Source organism: Boleophthalmus pectinirostris, unplaced genomic scaffold (assembly GCF_026225935.1).
Source record: "Boleophthalmus pectinirostris isolate CB_2022bp ecotype Guang Dong unplaced genomic scaffold, ASM2622593v1 HiC_scaffold_17, whole genome shotgun sequence".
Taxonomy (NCBI): Eukaryota; Metazoa; Chordata; class Actinopteri; order Gobiiformes; family Gobiidae; genus Boleophthalmus; species Boleophthalmus pectinirostris.
The window spans coordinates 20851238-20864751 of record NW_026571115.1 but is presented as its reverse complement, the minus strand read 5'-3'; the positions used below and the strand labels follow the sequence as shown (position 1 = coordinate 20864751).

General features: G+C 38.9%; 3 protein-coding genes across 5 annotated transcripts; all 3 read right to left on the bottom strand.

The window, feature by feature from the left end:
* Positions 1-642: 642 nt before the first annotated feature.
* zgc:171844 (uncharacterized protein LOC100151763 homolog) lies at positions 643-3317 on the bottom strand. Its single transcript, XM_020936865.1, has 6 exons — positions 3245-3317; positions 2199-2316; positions 1654-1727; positions 1121-1235; positions 841-911; positions 643-764 (listed from the first exon to the last, which is right to left on the bottom strand). The coding sequence occupies exons 1-6, from the start codon at positions 3315-3317 to the stop codon at positions 643-645; spliced, it is 573 nt and encodes a 190-aa protein (XP_020792524.1).
* A 777-nt stretch (positions 3318-4094) lies between these two features.
* On the bottom strand, positions 4095-7206 carry mfsd6l (major facilitator superfamily domain containing 6-like). The gene is made up of 2 exons (XM_020938608.2): positions 7062-7206; positions 4095-6518 (listed from the first exon to the last, which is right to left on the bottom strand). The coding sequence occupies exon 2, from the start codon at positions 6506-6508 to the stop codon at positions 4838-4840; it is 1671 nt and encodes a 556-aa protein (XP_020794267.2). The 5' UTR covers positions 6509-6518; positions 7062-7206; the 3' UTR covers positions 4095-4837.
* Positions 7207-7319: 113 nt separating this feature from the next.
* Positions 7320-13140, bottom strand: pik3r6b (phosphoinositide-3-kinase, regulatory subunit 6b). 3 transcript variants are annotated; one of them, XM_020938458.2, is made up of 19 exons: positions 13006-13140; positions 12835-12921; positions 12512-12615; positions 12374-12442; positions 11658-11793; positions 11515-11584; positions 11227-11410; positions 10999-11146; positions 10839-10928; positions 10070-10397; positions 9824-9923; positions 9638-9751; positions 9453-9566; positions 8549-8651; positions 8393-8460; positions 8222-8309; positions 8091-8143; positions 7783-7883; positions 7320-7710 (listed from the first exon to the last, which is right to left on the bottom strand). In XM_020938458.2, exons 1-19 carry the CDS (start codon positions 13019-13021, stop codon positions 7566-7568), a joined length of 2118 nt encoding a protein of 705 aa, XP_020794117.1. In that variant the 5' UTR covers positions 13022-13140; the 3' UTR covers positions 7320-7565. The 3 variants fall into 3 exon arrangements, with proteins under 3 accessions (XP_020794117.1, XP_020794125.1, XP_055008367.1); XM_020938466.2 differs by having other exon boundaries at positions 9453-9563; XM_055152392.1 differs by having other exon boundaries at positions 12374-12436.
* Positions 13141-13514: the final 374 nt, after the last annotated feature.

Genomic DNA, 13514 nt, shown 5'->3' with positions numbered 1-13514 from the left:
TGATGAACTAAAGCTAATACTGGACTTACATCATAAATAAATAAATATGCATAAGCAGTAAGACAGATAGTTACAAATAACAGTACACATCTATACCATTTATAAATATCATTGTGTAGTACATAGTGTAGTTGCCATAGAGATGCTCATACGTTACTTGTGGCAATCATGAATATTTAATCAGACATGTCAGGGAACAGCTGTTTGTGGTCAGTGCGCTGTCCTGCAATGCAATATCGTGGTATTCCCCAGGAACTAGAGCCACAGGCATGGCCATGGCTGTAACTACAATTTCAAAACCTTGTGAAAAAGAACATAAGGCAACAAACAGAACCAAGAACACTGAAACACATCTACCAAAAAATCTTCCAAATGCTGATAAAAGTCGAAGCACCATGGGTTTTTATGGGTATTTATGTCATAATTTGTATAACTAAAACCATTTTGCCACTTTATGATAGGCAGCTGAGCACATAGGACAGCTCCACTAATTTTCATATAATCTCATGAAACTAGTCATAAAGGAGGAGAGGAGGAGGAGCCCTGAACAGTACATGAAGTCTGTAAATACTACATTATCAAGTCAAACAAATATGGTACAACTTATAATTATTATGTAAGTAATAATTATAAGTTGTGGTGTTACATGACAGAGCAGTTGAGCCCACAGCAGTCCTTGAGCAGTGTTAGTCCAGTTTTGGTGAGATAAGGGCCAGGTTTTGGATGAGACTGTGGTGCTACCTGTTGATTTTGCAGAGAATGATCTGAGTGACAAGCAAAAAAACACAAGTTAAAACATTTTTGTTTCTTGATGCAGATTGTTCAAAATGACTGACTTACTCTTTTTAGCTAATGTTTTTGTAAGTTTAGACTGTAAGAAGGCAGCCATTTCTCTGTCTTCTTCTCTTTCTCTGTTGTAAGGAAAATGGTTTAATGTAAAGTGAAGAAAATATAAATACTGTATTATTCAGAGTATTGAGGTTATGATTGTGTATGTTTTTTTTATTTTGCTAGTTTGGAGTAAAAGGTGCAACCAATGGTAATTGATAGAGAGAGAGGGAAACAAGCATTCAACAAAGAGGGTCTCATTTATCAAGTAAAATTCAAACTAAATTGGTACCTGAGCCTCTCAAACTCCACATCCTCCACAAGGAAGTCCCGTGTCTCCACCAGTTTGTGGATCTGCTGCAGAAGTTCCTCCTCTCTCTCTCTGTTCTCACTGGACTTTGCCTCTTCTGTCAGATAAGGACAATATGTGTCACCAACACTCATCGGCCAGTGTTTATCAGTGTTTTTATAATTTTTACACTCACTTGGTTTCATTTTAGTAACATTAATAGTAAAAACTTCTATAATAGCTTTAAGTTTTGAATAAAACATGAGGGTCAATTAAGGCAGCACCTTAGCAATATTGATGCCAAAAGTGTAAATATAAACTCGGCAGTTTTCAGAAAAGTGCAGCATTCTTGATCTTTGCAGTTACCACAGCAACCGTCATCTTTAACGCAGAGCAGTGAGGAATTTGTGGGAGTATATCCAGGGAAAAAAATATAACAAACAGGTTTAAGTCCCAAGTCACACTACCAACCAGGGAAAGGTTAATTAATTCTAACATGTAGACATCTGCCTTAAAATAGAATATCTAAAACTGACCTGGAATTGAGATAATCTTCTGCAGCTCTTTCTTCAGTCTGGTGATTTCTCTGCAGAGCTGAATATCATCCATCCTGAATGAAAAGAAAAGGGCACGTACTTGGATGTAATCATTAAATACACATTAATAGTAAGTTTTTAGACCCACTTATATGAATCTGCAAGTCATGTTAGTGCATTTTAAAAGTAGCTTGACAGTGGTTTAATATCATCAAATAGCCCAACTAGTAAAAACACACATTAACCACATTACTCATCAAGCACAGGTCTTAGCCTATTATATATAAGGCAGTTTGGAGTCAGCCAGGTGTGCATTCTATATCTATGGTCAGAAATAAAGTTCTCTCAGTATAACTTCTATATAATGGACCACAGCACAACATCAAGTCTCATTTTCTCTTACTCTGTTCTCCATCCAGTCACAGACATCACACTTAGCGGTATGGGATCATAGGTAATTTTGCACTGGTTTAACTTTCAAACATGTGCCAAATACTAAACATCTAGACATTAGACATAGGCAACGCATAAAAAAGTAAAAGTACATGTATCTGAGCTCCGACTCTCTGCGCACCAGGATGTTTTGTATGCGCTCAATTTTAGACAGCTCCCCCTCAATGTCCTCGATGGTGATAGAGCAATCAGCCATTGACACCACATCTGCTGGAATACAACAGACATGTCAAAACAAAACACAGTGTATAGCCTATATCACTGTACTCAACAGTTTGATTGACATGGAAATAATAAACCACATTTCTTTCACAGATGTGTGTCACATGTACAAACTATGGCACATTTTCACGCCTGGCGAAACAGTGGCTCCTCTCAAACCAAACCTGCACCCATAGTGTGGACTGATGAGTGTTTGATGACTGAAGAGAGAGTGATGCTCTGGAGTGAATGAAATGAATGATGCTTTTGATAAGGATGATGGTTTTAAGATGCTGAGAGAACTGGGAGTGAATGATGATACAGAATTGTTATGATGCTCTGCACATTATAAAAACATTCTCTTTGTATGTTTGATTTTATGAACTATAACATCAACCTGCCCAGGGACTACAGGTGGAAATTAGCACTGGCGCTATAACCTGGTACAATGCATCTCTCCTGTTAAGGTTAATGTATATTGTGCACTGTTCATGTCTCTTTAGATAAATAAACTAAACTAAACTAAACTAGATAATAATATCACGAGCCTACAGACTTTACAGTATAAGAATGAATGACATCCTCCTCTCCTCAAAATGAGTTATGCAGCACACAAGACAAAGGTTTTCAATTACCATCACACACAGTCACAGTTTGCTTTGTATTTATGCCCAACCCACCAACAACATAGCACTACAGAGGAGTACAGTAGACATAGTTATACCACATTCAGATCAGATTTAATTCAAATTTAGCCACATAAGCCATAATTGCTCAAAAGAACAAAACACAAGTGTAAAGAGACCAGTCACTAGGGCAAATGTTAAGAAGAAAATCTTTGAAATGGCTACAGTAAAATAAACTGAAACTATTGTTAGTGTTTGTGGTCTGGAAACAAATGCTCACACACAACCTTAGTTCACATCGAGACACTCACCTGTTTTCACATTATGTGCGTCCACCTTCTTCTCCAATGAGACGCACTGTTGAGAGCATATGCTTACATCCATGTAGCCAGATTTGTTTTTTGTTTTTTTTCTTTATTCAGTCTGTCACTGAACAGACCAAAAGACTGATAATTATTCAGATGTGGCCAAACCCGTATGCTCCAAGACCGTGTTGCATGTCGCTGATGCTCCACCGAACCCACCGCACTGAACTGGACCACGAACCTGCACGACTCACAGAGGAACTGAAGCGCCCCCTACTGGAATCAGCGATGAACATCAAGTCAACCTCGTGTTCCTGTAACATATTCAACCAGGCCTACTTCATTGGTTCACATGTAACACAGAGCATTAAAAAAAAGTTACTATTTATTTGTTGTTATAAAGCCCTAACACACTTGAGTAAAAACTACTGTAAGCTCTCAATATCACTAAAGTAGCCTACTAAGGTAATATCTTAGTGATATTGATGCAAATGGTGAAAACTTAAACTTGGTAGATTTCCGAAAACTGCAGAATTCTTGATTTGATCCCAGCAACAGTCTGTACCGCAGACCAGTGATCTGAACTTAATTGAAGGGAGGAATTTGAAGGTGTAATTTTCATCCAAGCCGACCTTGTGTTGCTCTGACATATTAAATGAATTTACTGGTTCAAATGTAAGACACGGCATTATTTCTTAGTGCAATAATAAAACAAAATAAAATGTATTATTTAAAAATCACATCAATTATAAGCCCAACTATTACCATATGGTTTATTTGTAGTGTCAATAGAAACACATTTTATTGAAACACGAGCACGCTCAAATCCAAACATCACATGTTTATTCAGCATATAAATATTCCCTTGTATTTTGAAAGATCTGGACTTTGGTTTTGAATAGTATAGTAAATAAGGAGTCATGTGACAGCAGTATTCATTACTGTTATAGCTTCTTCCAGCAGGTAGCAGCATCACACACATTTTAACTTACATTTACAACAAACATAAACAAATAGTCTTAAGGCAACAACGGTCAACAGGAATCTTGGCAAGTAGAGGAGAGGTTCATTATTTCATCTTCTTCTTCATGTGCTATATCGATATGGGTCACATTTTCGACACATGAGATTAAGGGTGTGGTATCCCCTTGAGCACACTTCAGTTGTTTGCAGGATTTCCAGTTAGGATAGCCTGTCCTATCCTGTTACCTTGTTTGCATTGGAAAAGAATAACTTATGCTAATGCCTGTTTATGAAAAAAAAAAAAAAAAAAACACTCTCTAATCTGCCTGCCCATCTGAGCACTTGGCTCTTCACCAGCCTAATAAGGCAGAAATAAAACTGTAATGAGAGCTGAAAGTCAACACACTGTCAGGCTGAGCAGGTGTACATAAATGATAGAGCTATTTATTACTTTATATTGTTTTCAATTAAGGTAATTTTTCTTTGTGTGCCCATGCATGCATTATTTCTAACATATGCATGGATAAAACTACTGAAATAAAATAAATTACACAATATTAACCCTTGTTCGGGTTACTTAGGCCTGATGATGGCAGTCTTCTGCATTCTATTGGTCAAATGGTTTTAGTTTTAGCTTCAGTGGTATATCCTTCTGCCACTGTTATTATTGCTTTGATCATCCTCTATGGCTTTATCTAACCAGTCTCTTTCCTGTTCAGATTCAGACTCACTTGCTTCACTTGCATCAGCTGCCAGCAACCTAGAATAGTTTATTCTTCTCTGTCTAGGAGCTTTGACCTGAAGTAGAGCCAGAACAAAACACCACATTATCAGCCCGAGTGCTGCTCCCCTGAACATCCATGCAATGCCAAACTTTTGCACCACTGCTCCTCCTATGACACTTCCCAAAGCTCGCCCCAGGTCCAAAGACAAAGCACTGTAAACTCTAGCAACGCTCCTCTCAGTCCCTGGTGTGGCAATGTCATCACACTGGACCTGGACAGCCCACCACAGACCCCCAAAGCTCAGAGTATTCAGAATTTGGGCAGGAAGGACAGCCCAAGGTCCCCAAAGGAATGAAAAGTAGAGACATTGTACTGATACAATTGTTGCACCAAGGACCAACACCCTCCCAGAGCTAAGAATTTTTGATACTTTAACTACAAATAAAGGGAATGAAACTTGGGATATGAGCCCAAGTGCCAACGACAACCCCATGTGTAGTTCATTGCTTCCATTGTCCTGCATTTCCCAAAGCAGGAAGTTTTCCACAGTTGAAATTACTATTCCAACAAGCAAAATTGTAGTGGCGCACAGCACAGCACGGACAGATCCACGTACCAACTGCAGTCCTTTGACCAAACCATCAGGCTTGGTTCTCTTCTTGTTGAGATAGAAAGGTAGAAAACTTGCAATGGGCACAGTCCCAAGAGTGATGATAGAAAAACAAACAAAATGCACCACGCTCCTTGGAGTCTCAGCAGCTAGGAGACAGCTTAACTGACTTACAAAAACTCCAGATCCACAAACCCCAAATGCTCCCCCAATTAAACTCCATGTCTTGGAATTACTGTAGCGATCAGCAGCATCTGCGAAATCCAGGTATTCAAAAAGCCCGTCATCTGCAGTCCACTCTAATGGAGCAAGCGCAGCCGTTAATACAGAAACAGCTATGAGAATGAGGAAAAATAATTGGTGATGATTGTCCATTTCTTTTAAGCTGTCAGAATTGTTGTCTGTATTGCCTGTTAATTTGGATTGTTTATCAACATTGCCTTCTAGTCTGACGTTAGATTTCCTTTTCTTTATTGCTTCTATTTTTGGAACAGATGTGTTATTTTTTGCTTCCTTAAGTGCGATAGGTACTTCCATAGATACATTGCTGGAACTGGCACTCTTGAAATTTCCAAGACTTGTCAAACTAGCTGACATTTGTTTTCCATCTGTTGAGCTTTGTGTTGGATTAACCAGTGAAATGCTATTATTGCATCTTATTTTGTGCACATCTGCAGGTGGGATAACTGGAATAACAATGGCAGCAGTAGCAGAAACCACCAGACAGCTGTTGACCAAAACTCTCCTCTTGTTGTAGTGCTTGGAGAGCAGACCAGCAATGGGGCTCCATGCTAGTGTTATGGCATGCTTGGTGCCCATCACAAAACCGGTTTCTGTGGGGGTGAGGCCAAGGTGGCGGAGGTAGAGTGTGAAAAAAGGAAGAAGACATGCTTTGGCAGCTGAGATGAGGAAGTTGAAGGCACCAGCCAGAGCCAGAGCACGGGACACGTTGATCTGTTTGTTCCTCCGCATGCTGGATCAACTGATGAAACAAGAGGCACAGTTGTCACTCAAAAATAAATAAATAAATAAAAACACCTTAATTAGAGCACTTGTGTCAAATAAAACCACCACGGAGGTTCAATGTTAATATGATTTTTTTGCCTGAACACTTATTATAGGGGAACTAAAATATGAATACTACTGTGAACTTCTAAAATACTTTGATGTTACCTGTCTAACAGCAAAACCTGTACAAAAAGTTCGCAAAATAACTACATATGCACACTCAAGTAGGCTATGTGTGCCCCATTCTCTACAGCAAATTAATTTGGTTATACTTCGGAGAGGTGACAGGCGCGTATGATGCTCCTTGCAAATTGGACAAGTGATTATTATTCAAATAACTAGTTTTGTGTTGGTGTAGGATGTAAAAATGGGCAGACATACGCTGCCCACACTACTGCGAAGCACGCGGAACCTAGAGTCGTTTACACCTGTCACCTGCCCCCGTGTTTATCTGCAGATAAAGTCCACGTCATGTTACATCACAGAAAATATTTTATTTTGATGATAGAAGTCTTACCTTTTACTAGTTAATTCATATGAACTTTGTCGTGCTCATTATCCATTTGGTTCCATCACAACCAGTCATTTGTACTTTCATTAACCTCTCCACACCTGCGTCTGCCACATGTACCTGTACCACTGAACTGTACAGTCAGGCTACACTCAGGCGACTCCTGCCCTAACACAGAGTGCTGTAAAGCGCCCTCTCATGTTTAGGAGGCAGTAGATCCATATGAAAGAGCACAAAAAAACAAAAAACAAAAAAATCCACCTAGTTTTTATTCTTTATTTCAGACAAGTATAAAGACGAAAACATATGAATTATCCACATAAGCTATTTACAGAGATCACATTCAAGTACTTTCATCAAGTTTAATTAAGTTGTATTTGTGATCACGTGTTTATTTAACATACATACATGGGCTTTTATTTACTTAAATCCATAAAATATTGTTGAGTAGCAGATGGGCTGACAATATTTAAAATGGTAATGCACAGTATGTAAGTATTCTGCAGTCTTTCAGCTGGTCACTCCACTGAAGGTGTTGATTGGCAGTGATAAGATTTTGTCCACGTATTTGCTCAAAGGCAGGTCTTTGGTTATGCTCATGGAAAATCTGGTCCGGATGTTACACCCTGGATCCACATAAGGCGACACTTCAATCCTGGAGAGACATCATAATAAACCAACAGACTACAAAACATACAGTACCTAGCACTGTGGAACTGATTAGTACCTTTGGATGTTACTATATGTCCTGCGGAAGTCCTTATCCAAACAAACCACCAGTGTCCGATTTTCCATTGCTTTGATGCTAATGGTTTTAGTGAAGATCTTCTATTCACACAACAGAACAATAAGTCACTATTCACTAATGCAAATATCTCAGAGGCACAGACATATATTTGTATTGTGTAATTTAAAGAGAAAATCAACTGTGGGACATTCAGAGTGACAAGAGGGTTAAATTCCACCAACAACAGTGATGCTGTTGATTTTGGGTATTTATGAGGAATAGCAGCAGTTCAATTGTGAGGTCCTTACTGTGTTCTCCTCTAGGTTCACAGAGTTAAATCTGACACCAAGGTATCCTTCACCTGAATAACAAGCCCAGTGAATTAAAACAATGCATTTAACAAATACAACCACTACACATCTCCTTAAATGATATTAACCGTGTGTTACAGAAGGCTCAGAGGTGATGACCGCACTGCACGCCATTGGACACACTCCTTTCAGCTGCTCACGTTTACTCACAAACACCTTGCATCACAAGAAAACAGAAAAAGAAAAAAAACATTATAGGCAAATAATTTTATTTGAGAAAGCAAACACAAAAAACTTACTTGTGTGTAACTGACTGACATGACGCCTCCAAATACTTCAACTGACCTCTTTCTTCGATTGTATGATTCTGTTAAAACAGCTTAACTTTAGTTTGCACATAAGGTAGAATAAAAGTAGAATAAATAGGAGTCAGAGGAAAGTAGAAAAAGACTCACTGGCACTTTTGTCTTTGAGATGTTTAAACTCGGCCACGTCTGCCTCCAGGCTGGACACAAACACCTCCTCTATGACTGAGCTCACTTCATTACTGCGCGTCATCTGAGAAAAAAAATAGTGAACCTCAGTTGAAAAAACACTATAGTAGCTTTATTATTTAAAATAGCAATCTTGAATGCCATAAAAATTGCACTTAGCCTGCACTCGTACTGTTTAAAAAATGTATTACAATCACTACTGTGCCTGGGTTACCTGTGCCTAAACCTGCCCATGGAGCACACAACTTTTTCACGTTCTCAGCAAATGCACAGGCCATGAAAGTTCAAAACCTCCAGAATCTACTCAGTGAGCTGCAGAGACTGCACTAGCACTGATTAATAATTGGCTCCATGCCTTGGGCTTTAGGTAGTGATGATTCAGATCAGAGGCATTGTAGGTTTAAACTGACAATCCAAATAATGACAGTTGTCATGTGAGATTCATTCTGCTTTCTGACTAGATAATCGTCTTGAGAACCAAAACACCAAATTCTAACATAAATCATGCCCATTGCTTTTACAACTAAGGATAAATCAGCATTAGAATTGTACAAATTAGTACAAGCCATGCATATACTTTATTTAAAGTACAACAAGATATATTTATTCCTTAAAAGATGAGTTGTCCTATTAACAAATATTTGTAGACTATTCAGAATGTACTGAAATCAAAATAAATATGACTGAATTTAATCTGTTTTTATTTATTTAAGATTATGTTTTATGTAGTGGGTTAGAAAGTTTGATGTTTTGCTTTATTATCACTTTGGATCCCAGATCTGTGCCCACTGTGGAATTATACCACCTATTTGATCTACAATAGCTAAGCTTAATCAATACTTATTTATTTTGAGGATATTCTTACCATAACTTTGTAAAGTGGCAGGTTAACCTTCTGTATTCCACAGCGTAAATAGTAATTAAGAGTGTCCAGAAAAAAGAGGTTCTGCTCTGATGGTTTGTTGTGATTCGTATTCTGCTGAGACAGGTATACATCATACAGTAATGTATTTACATTCTTAAAACACAATCACTTTAATCAATTATTACCATTCCAGCAGTTCTGGGCATGGCAGATTGGAGGATGTTGATATTGACGTCATACCAGGAATCCACTTTTCCCAAAAAAGAAGCGATAGATAGCCTGGCTTGCTCTGTGGTGTTCTGAGAAGAGTGTCACTGTCAGGAAATGTTGTGTCTATTTCAACATCTACTTCTTTTCTGGAGGAAACTCACAGGCTGCAGAGGGACAGATGCCTCTACATCAGTCACTGGAATGTAATAGAACTGCAAATTGATCTTCTTAGTAAGCCTTATGTGCTTGGACTCCTTTTCCCTGTTGGAAAGACCAGAATAATTTAGTTCAACTAAATGAAAGGTGAATGTATTAACAGACAAAAACTCAAAAATTATATATCAGGTTATGAGAAATCATGCCAATGGTTTCCCAAGGTATTTGAGACTTGAAAACTGCTGTCTGACCGAATGCTGCAGTACGCACTGGCCAGTTTCCCCAGGATGCGGTCATCTCCCATGACAACGATGCGGGCCGTGTGGCTACGCTGCTCTCTGCTGGAGGAGGAGATAGTGGAGGAGCTCTCCATCTTCTCGTCCATCAGACTGAGCTGGTTGCCAGGTTTGGTGTCCTTAAAAGCATTCCTCCTCTTGGAAAGGTTGCTCATGCTTCTCTGAGGAATCTGGGGAGGTCCCTTGTTGAGCTCCTTCAGGTTCTTAGACTGCACTGATGCACGCTGGCTTTTGTCATCGATGTCAAAGCTGGATCTCAGAGTAAAGGTTGTAAGTGCATTCCCTGGGAGGAAAATAATGACAGCCAATAAAATCTGAGCCAAACCAAGACTAAGAACGTCCATCCATGGATCTGCTTCTGCTTCATTATGGTCAATGTTTGCTTCATCTTTCCATCACTTGTGAACAAAATAATTCCCCCTGGAGCAGGAGCCTACATTTTCCAGCTGAAAACCATAACCTCAGATTTTAAGGTACAAATTTTATTCTTAGCCACACTCAGCTACAAACCACCCCAGTGTATGCCAAATGTCCCAGTTTGATGAAGCCATCAGGACATTATCTACAAACAGCAGATATCCTGTGGTGTCAAATAAACACATTTTCCAGAGGCATTACATTGGCCTATTTGTTACTTGCTCTGTTGTGATTGGTTACTAGCAGTAACCAGTAGTACTTTCAGAAAGTCTTTATAGTAGGTTTTACTGTTGGATGAGAGACTTACACAGATCCTCTTCATCGTTCCACAGAATGAAGTTGATTTCAGGGTAAGGCATGGTGATGGGGTAAACAGTGTTGTTTTCATAGCCTATTGCTGATAAAAAAAAAAGAAAAGTAAAACAAGTAAATATATTGTCATATACAGTAATATAGAGTAGCCTCACCTTTGTCACAGGATGTCAAAACTTGGGTGTAAATCATTTGCAGATGGTCAATGTAGTCTCTCCACCCCTCAGGGCCTTTCTGCACGCCCTGCTCCACTGCAAGAACAGTCTCCTGGAAGATGGCCTCCAGACTCTGCTCTCCTAAGCTCTGGGACAGTTATGGAGTAGTATACCATGGCCCAGCATCTTTTATAGCAGAGATGTTATTAAAGAGGCAGAGATGCTTACCTCCAGTGCTTGCTGTATTGTGGGACTGTGACAGAAGGAGCCCAGTCCCAACTGCAGTAACCTTAGCACCACTTTTCTCTTTAGAACCAGAGGGTCTCTGAGGGAGCTGCTCACCTCCAGGTCTGCCCTCATTGTGGCCTCCAGTGGGTCTGAGAAGAGCTCCGGGTCAGCCAGAAGAAACACTCTATGACAAAGACACTTACACTGATGCTCTATAGGTAATTATCATGTGGATAATGAACTTAAATCATGCTTGCTACAACATATATGCCATATACAGTGACTTACCTCTCTTGAAGATTGACGTGGTCATTTTTGAGGCTCTGCTCTGCAATAACTCTTCTGTGGTACAAAGAGCCTGAGGATAAATGCAGTCACAACACTGGATTTCTGTGCATGGACGATTTCTGCACATATAATAATATCCTCACCTGGAGTGAACAGCTCTGTCCTGATGCTCTTGACTGTGCTCAGGGCTACAGCGCTATGAGGGAGCGGTAATATGAGCAGCCTCATCAAACAGCCATACATGCTCTGGTACAGTTTGACCGGGATCACCACAGGAGACTGAGCACAAGGAAAACAATGGGGTCATATGTGCAACAGAACTTTCAACCAAGAGTATTTACTCAGTTAAAGATGCACTATGTAACTTTTCTGGACACCAGTTTTTCTTCATGGTGCTGTTATTGTGTGGAATGTTACACAGAATGGCATTACATTATCTCAATGAAAAATGTTTTGATTTTAATGTGAAGTACTTTGGTCACCTTGAGTGTTGTCAAGGGCTCTATAAATAAAGTTTAACTGACTGAAAAAAGAGACACCATGCCAAGTTATAGGTCAAATCTGTGGAGAGGCGATCCCACTCATAGTAAATTGCAATATTTTAGGTCAGGGGTCATCAAACTAAGGCCTGTGGACCCCTTTGCCCGCCTCCCCAACCCCTCTGCCCCCCACCACTTAAACTGGCCCTATGAGGCAATCCTCAAAAGTTCATGACCTAATATTTTTTATTACATTTTGGCAAATAATAACATGTCTGCATCTTGTATTTTGCTTACAGGCACAATGATGCAATAATTATTTAAAGTGATGTCTTGTATTGTAAAAGCAGTTGTGTGTTGCGAGGTGTGTAAGGTTGTACCTGTAAAACCACATAGTAGAGTGTGTGGAGAATGGGAATGACATGCACATGGGACTCACACATCTGTAGCTAACAAACACAAAAGAGTTTAAATAAAAACAGAACAAAATGCACACTCAATTTGGAAAATGTATTTACCTTATCTATGCACTTTTGCAGTTGTTTGACCAGTTTTCTGACCAGTGCAACTGTGCAGGACGGATGGGACTGGACTTTATTGTGAAGATTCCATCGAAGCATTCCTCCAAAAGTATAAAACAGATCTATCAAACTTGGTTAAGCAGGAAATCTCTCTATATTCTTAAATAGGCAAAATTATAAAAAAGTAAAGTAACATAGATAAAAACAAATATATTAAAAATGCTCAAAAGAACATTTCCAAATTAATTCTCTATTTTAGGTGTATTCTTAAAAGCAACAGGTAATGTAATTAACAAGTGTAAGTAACAAGTGGAAAGTACCTTTCTCTGAGGAAGCGTGGCTATTCTCAAACAGAGCTTTTACCATGTTTCTTAAATTGACTTCCATAGATAAAGGCTGTACCTTCTCTGTAATAACAATAAATGAAACATAAAAATAACCCAGTTACTATTATAATTGTAATCTGCACCATGTAAAATTATCAGACTCACCTGTAACATTGTCCATGGTGCAAAAGTCAAAGCTGAGGTTGATTTCAGCAACTTCCAAACTTGCTCAAAACTCATAGATTCCTTTTGGCAAGTTGCTGAGTAAAAAAATCTCTTTTATCTGCTACTTCAACAAACCTCCGAGGAAGTACTATGAATAAAACTAAAATACATGTCTTAAAGTGACTGAAGTACGTACGCACTTGACTGAGAATGTGAGCTGTCCAAATTCTTTAAAGGCTGGTTTGACGAACACAAACCAGGAAGTATTAAACTATCTAATTGCCTCATTATTTTAAATAAACAGAGCAGGTTAACATACAGTGAAGTTAAATAAATGCAGTAAAATTATGTAAATCCCAGGGTTGATGTAAAATTTCAGATTCAGATTATCCTGATTTGTACAAAAGTTTTATTGGGTCATCCCATTTTGGAAAATAGACAAGGTTACAGGAATCCAAGTGATGTGAGTGTCTGCTTGAGTGTCTTTGTTTGTCTTTTTAAAAATAGCT